General features: G+C 38.2%; 1 protein-coding gene across 1 annotated transcript; it reads left to right on the top strand.

The window, feature by feature from the left end:
- The first annotated feature begins 265 nt into the window (after nucleotides 1-265).
- LOC101800784 (granzyme K) lies at nucleotides 266-9309 on the top strand. The gene is made up of 5 exons (XM_027446926.3): nucleotides 266-379; nucleotides 470-611; nucleotides 3259-3406; nucleotides 6775-7044; nucleotides 7934-9309. Exons 1-5 carry the CDS (start codon nucleotides 319-321, stop codon nucleotides 8102-8104), a joined length of 792 nt encoding a protein of 263 aa, XP_027302727.2. The 5' UTR covers nucleotides 266-318; the 3' UTR covers nucleotides 8105-9309.
- The last annotated feature ends 243 nt before the right edge of the window (nucleotides 9310-9552 follow it).

The following is a 9552-nucleotide window of genomic DNA, read 5'->3' as shown; positions in this document are numbered from 1 at the left end:
TTCATCCCATATAATGCTCAGGAATTGTCTTGGTCATTTATTTTCTGGTGTCAGACACATGGAGGTCTGCTGAAGTTCCTGTGAGACATGAATTGATGAGTGGTGGGGATTCAAGGAATATACAGGTTTTAAAGAAACCCAAAGAAAGAACCTAAAGAAACTGAGCTGCAGTTAACACAATGCACTATTAAGGAAGTAAAGAAACTTCAAGAGAGTGCTTTTTATAAAACGTACTAACCACCATATCCTGTAGAGAACATTTAAATAGAAAGACAGTATTGTAATTTACAATGCTCTCATGAGTAAGAAGTAACAGCTATGACCAGCCAGCTGTTAGCTCTTCTTCTCTCTTTAATTGCTCTTATCCTACCTCTGAGATGTAAGTGGTCCTCTAAGGATAAAAATATCCAGATTCCCTCTTCACCTGGATAACACGTAAGTAATAAATTACCCTTCGTTTGCATTTCAGATGGCTGCAGTGACATTATTGGAGGACACCCTGTGCCTCCCCATTCCCGGCCCTACATGGCTGCCATCCAGACAAAGAACTCAACTGTGTGTGGAGGAGCTCTGGTGGGTGACCAGTGGGTTTTGACAGCAGCGCACTGTACGTAAGTGTCTTATGCTGCGGCAGTCACAACGCTTCGCAGAGGTGGGGCATGGTGTGCAAGCCTGTAAGTGACGAGAGGTGGATATTGAAGGATTGGTAAAGCTGCTATTGTCTCTCTTTTCATCCTGCTTTAAGTTGTTTCTTAACTACTGATCTGCATTGAGGACTGTTTTCTTCACTAGTCAGATTAGCTAGTGCTGCAGGACACTGACTGTGCTGTTAACAGACCCAATGCATTATTCACTTGAAACAGCAGTGTCTTAGAGAAGGGGATATATTGCAAAGTGTATATAATTTACCACTGTGCCTGGGACTAAGCCTAGAACACCCTGAGAAGAAGCTGAATTAGATGTAACCACTGTTCCCTTCACTGTAAATGCCCTGTCTGGATGCACAAAAACTAAATGCCAAAGCTGTGACTATGACAAGAAGCTGTGTCCTTTTGACCATTCAAATGTGGGTGCAAGCATCCCTTCCCCAGGTTTGATACCCCATGGCTGCCACATATTTTGTACACCTGGCTCAAAGTAAGGGACATCTACTGTTCACATTAGGAAGAAAAATTCTCCTGTTTTAGCTAAAATGTTACTTGAATCATATTCTAGCTTTCCAATTATTCTTCTATATTTTAAGTAACTGAAAGCAAGCCAGTTACAAGAAAACTGTGAAAACTTGACCTACTCAAACACAAGTTTGGGCACCTTGTCCAGTCTTCATCCACCAATGAGTCTGAAATAGAGGACAGTGCTCCTTTCAAAGTAAAGTTAACTTCCACGGGTCTTCACTTCTTTACCTGAGTCAGGTTTGGTTGCTCTTTTCTTTTTCTTTCTTTATTATTATTATTATTATTTTGTAAAGGTAGAAATACTCCCACCTAGCACATGCTATTATGGGCATTTACAAAATAAAATCCAAACATTCCTCTTTGGAATTAAGGGATGTTTTGATGGGTGCTGGAGGCTTTCACTTTTCAGCCAGTGGATCAGAGATATCCAGTCAGTTATGGTTGTAAAAATGCAGATTTAGGAGCTATTCAGTGGAAACAGCACTAGTTTTCTCTGGTCTTGTGGAAAGGACAGCTCTGTTCACTGTCTTGGTTTTCTGACAAGGACATTGTCTTGGGCTGTCTTTGAGTCTGCCTAACTGTGGCAAACTGAAACAACATCTGCCTGGTCTCCTTCTGAGCTGTATGATGATGACCACACAAAAAACACCACTCATACATTGTTTATAGACTATTCTTAGTAGATGTTGTTGCAGCTTTCCTATCTGATACACATAATCACTTCTGAAAATATTTTGGCTTAGACAAATTAGAATGAGTACAGCAGCATGAATTTCTATGTGGCCTGCAAACAACCTGTCAGGGACCTGGATTAGGTGGCATTTTCTTTCTTTAATTTTAATTTTAATTAATTAATTAATTAATTAATTAACTTTTTCCCAGGCTTCTCTGTATGCACAGCAGCAGATTGCTTGAGCTTTCTACAAGTCCTGCAGTAGTTATACCTCGGCAGCAAGTTACGCCTCTTTTGGGGATGGATGATAAATGAAAGAGTCACAGGGAAGGAGTTTTTCAACTCTTAAAAAATACTTTTCACTGTACAAGCTCTGTAGATAAAAAGAGAATTTTTTAGGCTCCTGCATTGTCTGTGCAGTCATTTTCACAAGCAAAAATTTACATACAAATAAATAAATTGTATCTTTCCTTGGGACATAGAGCTAGAATGAAGAAAATATGATGAATGAAGAAAATAACTTTTTTTTTTTTTTTTGGATTGATAAAGTCTTTATTCTGGCTTGAAAGAGTTGTCCTGTGTGTACTGAGTTTGTATTCTGAAGATGAAGCACAGGAACCCAGTAGTCTGTCTTCTGGCAGCGTCTTCTTACTGGGCTGCATTAAGTTGAGAAGGGCAAAAGCAAGAAAGACAGACTTGCATAAATGGGTTTCTGATGACACTCAGAGATCTTAGGGGAGCGGGAGATTTATGAGTTGCTTGACTTTTACTAGCTGTCATCAGAAACTGGATGTATAACTTTCTGTGGGTTTTGTCAGTCTTACTTTGTAATATTCTTCAGGGATGTCTTGAGGTAGGCAACACCCATTCTTCTTCTTGGGCTGAGCTGCATTTGGTGAAGTTGAGGACAAAAGTATTATTAATATTAAAGACGTTCACACTTACCTTCATGTATAATGTTCAGCATGAATACTGAGTGTTGATGTGTGTATTGACATCACTCTGATGCCAGTAAGACAACCTCTGTGTTATTAGCCAGACATGTTTCTATCCTTTGCAAGATTAGATCATAAATCCACTGGCAATCCACAGCAATCCTTGTGCAAGACACTTTTCCTAAAGTCAGTAAGCTTTTCTGTGACATTAATTCAAAACTCTGGAATCCTTTGAAGGTCAGCTATCATGCAGTTATTTTACTAAATGATATCCAAGGTAAAGAAATGCTACTTTGTAGAGGAAAACACAAGCTCATGTCAAGCTATCAAAATGAACAGTATCTTTCCATATTTTTAAATAAGTTGTTGTAAAATGGAATTGTTAATTGTGTTACACAGCTTTTGATTATCTTGAGAGATGTTGCTCTCTGTTCCAGTAGTGACCATCTCTTCCTGTACTTTCATTAAATTTTAGATTAGAAAAAGAAGAATTCAGAGTTGTTCTTGGAGCCCACCGAGCATCCATACATGAAAAAGAACAGCAGATATTTAAGGTTATGAATATATTTTCTCATCCCCAGTTTAACAAGTCTTCCAGGACAAATGATATAATGCTCGTCAAGGTACTCTTAATTATTATCATTTTTTTAAATTGTTATTATAAAATGAATATTGCTGATGATCATTTTGGCTATTCTTTGATATTAGAGTATATTTATTTAACAACATCTCAGAAAACTCTGTTTTTGGTTCTACTAATCTAGATAAGGTTACAGGATCAGTGGCAGGCTGAGCAACGACGACACTTCAAGATCATTCAGTTGTAAAACTCCCTTTTATGTACTCACTGCTGCAACCCTTCTGAAAACCCAAATCACATTATTTTGTCAGTTATCAAAGGCAGTACTGAAGTGATGTATACAATGGAGTCTGGGCCACAGCTGTACTCTGAGGGGATACATTGTGCTGGACTGAGTGAAAATGGGGATGAAACATATTCTTTATTTTGTGTGTTCACATAAAGTATAAGTACAGATAATAAAGACATAGAAGAATTCAGTTCTAGGAGCACAGAGTGGTCACACAGTGAAAAAGGCTCAGGATGCTGTGGAATAAGGCATGGAAAGGTGTTAGCTGACACCATCATCCTGGATGTCTGTGAAACAGGGATTTGCTGAGTACCGGCTCCTGGCTCATCCTAGCTCATGCCTCGTGTGTGCCTGCAGTGAGAACTCCATTAATGCAGCACTCAGATTCACACGGAGTCAGTCGTGGGTGTTTTGAATAGGGTGTCCAGTGTCTGTACAGAAAACCTGTAGATGGTCAAAATGGTTCTGGAGGAATGGATTCCTGTACCATCAGTTTCAGGGCCAGTCCAAAGCCACCGAGGAGGACAGTGAAAAGTCTACTTGGAGGCTAGTGGTGTCCGCCAGGGGTCGGTACTGGGTCCAGACTTGTTCAATTTATTCATCTATGACCTGGATGATGGAACAGAGTGCACCCTCAGCAAGTTTGCTGATAACACAAAGCTGGGAGGAGTGGCTGATACCCCAGAGGGCTGTGCTGCCATTCAGAGGGACCTGGACAGGACAGAGAGATGGGCCAAGTGGAACTCCATGAAGTTCAGTAAAGGCAAGTGCAGGGTCCTTCCTGTAGGGAGGAATAACCCCCAGCACCAGTACAGGCTGGGGGCTGGCCTGCTGGAGAGCAGCTCTGCAGAGAGAGACCTGGGAGTCCTGGTGGACAGCAGGCTGACCATGAGCCAGCAGTGTGCCTTTCTGGCCAAGAAGGCTGATGGGATCCTGGGCTGCATTTGGAAGAGTGTTGCCAACAGGCCAAGGGCGGTGATCCTGCCCCTTTGCGTGGTCCTGGTGAGGCCCCACCTGGAGTATTGTGTCCAGTTCTGGGCTCCCCAGTACAAGAGGGACATGGAGCTACTGGAGAGAGTCCAGAGGAGGACTATGAAGATGATGAGTGGACTAGAGCACCTGTCGGACAAGGACAGGCTGAGAGGGCTGGGCCTGTTTAGCCTGGAAAAGAGAAGACTGAGGGGAGACCTCATCAATGTGTATAAATATCTGAGGGGAGGGTGTTGAGTAGGTGGGGCTAGACTCTTTTAAGTTGTGCCCAGAGACAGGACGAGAGGCAACGGGCACAAACTGAAGCACAGGAGGTTCCAGCTGAATATGAGGGGGCACTTCTTTACTGTGAGGGTGACAGAGCACTGGGACAGGTTGCCCAGAGGGGCTGTGGAGTCTCCTTCTCTGGAGATACTCAAATCCTGCTGTTCCTGCTCAGCATCCTCTAGGTGATCCTGCTTGAAGGGTATTTGGACTTGACGATCTTCAGAGGTCCCTTCCAGCCTCATATGTTCTATGATTCTGTGATCATCTTGCTATATCTTTAGAAATGTCATGACTTCTGTACAATGCCTAAGAAACCACATATGGACTTATATTCAGGCTATGTTTTAATATTATGTTCTGTTAATCAAGAATTATTTTAACAGGAAAGACAAGATGTATATTTAAAGTAACTGATACTAAGAGTACTACAGCTCTTAATACCATATTAAGAATATTACCACTCTTCTGAAATAATTGGTGGAATTATATGGAAAAAGATCTGATGACTTGAACCTGATTTCTCATAGTTAGATGTTATTACCAGCTTGGTGTAATGACACAGGAAAGAAATTAGCAATGTCTCTTTCTGAAACTAGCCAGTGCGTTTACAGCCATTTGTGTCCTCAGTGACTTATCGCTGTCCAAGTATGAGAAGCCCCTTCCCTCAGATGTCAGTAACAATTCTTCATCTACTTCAGTGCAAAGACAGGCAGTTTCATTTCACTGGCTGCGCCTGTGTCCATCACCAGCTTATCAGAAACCCCAAGTTATTTGATGAGCATGAACACTATACCAAAATGAATCCCTAGAAAACGTTATTTCTAGAGCAGAAAGTTACAGCTCTGTTCCAGAATGATGAAGATAGCATAAAATCCATGGTTTGAATTTGACATAGTAACAGGGATAGTGGTAGCACCAGGGCTCACCTCCCATTACTACAGTTCTGCTGTGGTGGAATGTTAAGTGACTTGTGATAAACTTTCTATCTTTGGAAATTTCCACCTGCATATGACACAATAATCCATGTTTTTGGAGGGAGATAAACATCTGATTTATTGTAGTTCCTTTGAAAAAAAAAATGTATAAAGCCAGAATTATTTAACTGACAACCATTCAGCAAAACATGTAAGCACCTGTGAAATCAGTCGTAGTGTAGTGATCATGTGTAAAACAGAATATAAGCTTAGTTCTGTAGCTGCGAGTCCTTAGTAAATGTGTTGAGGATATGCGATCGTGTTTTGTTATGTTTGCATTTACAGACTTTAATTGGCCTATGCTGAAGGATGAATCTGTCACATAAAGGCCAACAAAACACATAAGGTTTGAATCATTTAAGCGCTTTTGAGTCTCTCAGAGGAAAAGCTTGTCAGTCTAAAGACTTCAAGACCTACTTTTTCACAGTTTAGGTCTCTGCTGTCACATCTAATTGCTTATGACTTTTCTTTACAACTTTGTTATTTGGTCCATTTCAATTGTCTGCATGTCAGCAAAACACCAGACTGATTTCAACACAGCAGTTCAGTGGCATGTTAGGTTCTTGAACAGGACACAGATCTAACAACGAAACCTGCATAGTTTTTTAATTTCCTGCTGTAATCAATGGGAAAACTGGGTGTGAACTCATTAATGCTGCCATGGTTATGGAATTGCTATACAGACATAAAGAAAGTACTTCTGGATCCACAGAAGTGCAAGCAAGTTCAGAATCAGTTCCTAAATATTTAAAAGTGGTTTATTAGGAGAGAAAATGCTGGTCAAAATATAAAAATAGACTATTTAGCCCACTGAATTAGTGATATATATCTTCCTTCCTCTCTGCATGAAAAAGCATTTTTATTTATTTATTTATTTGTTTTTTTCTCCAGCTGGATCGTGTGGCAAATCTGAATAAATATGTGCAACTTTTGCATCTGCCTGAATGTGCTGAAGATATCAAACATGGCACAGAGTGCACGGTGGCTGGATGGGGAATTACATCTTCAGAAAAGCCATCAGAATGTCTTCGGGAAACAACTCTTAAAATTGTTGATAGAAAAAAATGTGAAAAACAGTATATTAAAAAAAAAGTGAAAATAACCAGCAACATGTTGTGTGCTAGAGGGAGAAAGAAGTTTCGAAGGAGCGATGCTTGCCAGGTAAGAAGCAGTTACAAAGATGAGGGGATGTGCTTTTAACAGTTGTTCCTTTTCACTAGGAACAAAGCAGCATTAGACACTTTGCAGGCTGACCAGATTCATAGAGGATTTAAACACATTTATAAGACATTTTAGTGCTGCAAAAAAGCAGTGTTAAAACTTTGGGTAGTTTTGGTCACTGTACAAAACAAGATCTAGAGTATGGGACTTTGAGCCTGGGAATTAGCTCAGTTGAATTCAGGTGCATTTCTTCAAGCTGTTCTCCTTAGAATCCACTTGTACCTGATGGACAGAAGAACTTTCAGTCTGAATCATCTGATCCTTTCCAGATGTCCCCATCCAAATAGTACAAATTTAACTGTACATTCAAAATTTCTGCTTAGATCTTCCTTTTGACATTTTCTGTGCCTAATTCTATGATTTTATGATTCTGTGATAATCCAGAAAGGCCAGTTGCTATGGAAGTGTAACTCAATTTATAACAACAATAAAAAAGACAAACTGAAAAAAAATGAAATGAGATTATAATAGCACTGTGCTGGTCTATGACATTTACATCAAAGACTCCGTCAGGCTTTACAAGCATCCACACACCTCATACCTCACCCAAGTCCCCAAAAGTGCCCTATGCCATCTGATGCATTTCATAGGTTAGAACAGATCAGAAGCAATGTTTTCAAAATGATGTGTTTACAAATCATTTATTTTATTTAATTTTATTAAATAAAATATTATTTTTAATTAAAATTTCATTAAAAATTTAAATTAAAAATAAAAATTATTTTATTTTATTAAATTTTATTTTATATTATCATTTTTTCGTCTTGATAGAAGCAAACACATTGATAGCTCTCTTTCTTTTTTTCTTCTTTTTTTTTTTTTCTTTCAGGGAGACTCTGGTGGGCCGCTCATCTGTCGTGGTCACTACAGTGGGATTGTTTCTTTTGGAGAAGAATGTGAAAAAAGACACAAAGGACACTTGCCTGGAGTTTACACACGGCTGACTAAAAACTATATTGACTGGATAAAAGAAACAGTTTCCCATAACAGAGTGCCGTAAGACAGGCAAGACATTTAATAGATTTAATAGATACTGTGCTGTGCTTTAGAACTAGATTTTGCCTTACACTTTACAAAGTAGGTCCTAGCTTTACTCCTTTACTAACACCACCACAGGTTTATGAGAAAGTTGAAAATATTCCCTTTTGTATAAATAAAATGTTTACTAATCTTTAGTAGGGAACTGCCTCTTAGACAACACAATTTGTATTGGATTTCACCCTAGTTTTTGGTGTGATGGGAAAGTACTACTCATCTTTTCCATTGTGACTGGGATAAAGCAATATTTTTGAATGTGTATCCACAGAAAAATTCAAATTCAGACTGATAGTTAATGAAATGTCTACTGAATGAGAAAAACTAGTAAAAAAACTTGAAATGTTCAAACGCGTCAGTTTGACTTTTTTTTTCCAATACTATATACTTTAACTGTTACTAAATATTTAACTAATTTAATTTTCAGATCTAAATTAATAAGCTGAAAAATATTTTTTTCCAGCTAATCTTACATTGTTAGTGTGAAAAAAAAATTTACCTTTTTCTTCTAGGTTATTTTCTCTCCCTTTCTTCATGCTCAAATCAACAAAAATCTCAGATCTTGGTCCATGATACCATTCTTCACAGTTGAAGAAAGAATTAAAACTGTCTGTTGAAAAAAACATTACTGTTCATTGTAACAAGCATAACTACATTTCTCTAAAAAAATATAGTGCTTGTATAATTATATTATATTATTGTATAATTATATGTATGCTTGTATAATTATATTATATTATATTTTTTCTCTAAAAAAATATAGTGCTTGTATAATACTTATATTATACATATAATACTTAGTATAAAATAGTATAATACTTATATTATACATATAATATTATACATATAATATAATACTTATATTATACTTGTATAGTGCTTGTATAATACTTATTAAAAAAAAAAAAAGAAACAAACAAATAAAACACAGTGATTTTGCTGTGGATTTCAGTAAACTTCTGATACCAGAAGTACCTGGTGTGTTTCTGAATAAGCCTGTGGTTAGCTTGCTGTTCTCCCATCCCCTTCCAAATATTCTCAAGATCTCTTTTTTTGCCAAGCACTTGGAAGTGACAACCCGCAGGGTTTCTCTGGTTCTTTGGTTATTGTATTAAATGCTGTAAACTCTGAGATCTTTCAGAGGCACAAATAAATAACTACAGCACTTCAGTATGGTTGCCTTGGTTATTGATCAACAGCTGTATCACTTAGCTGAGCAAAGGAAAGCTGTCTTGTAAAAGCTCTGCAGATAAAGGAGCAAATGGACATTTCAAAGCCGTGTTGGTGATCTGTAATGGTGTAATGAAATTTGCCTATAAGTTTTATGGGGGTTTCATCCGGTTCTCACTGAAGGTCATGGACACTTGTCAAAAGATGTCAATGAATTAGCTGAGGCTTTGAACACAGATGGAA

The sequence above is a fragment of the Anas platyrhynchos genome, chromosome Z (genome assembly GCF_047663525.1).
Source record: "Anas platyrhynchos isolate ZD024472 breed Pekin duck chromosome Z, IASCAAS_PekinDuck_T2T, whole genome shotgun sequence".
In the NCBI taxonomy this organism is placed as follows: Eukaryota; Metazoa; Chordata; class Aves; order Anseriformes; family Anatidae; genus Anas; species Anas platyrhynchos.
Note: the sequence above shows the minus strand (reverse complement) of the source record. Positions and strands in the feature narration are given on the sequence as shown.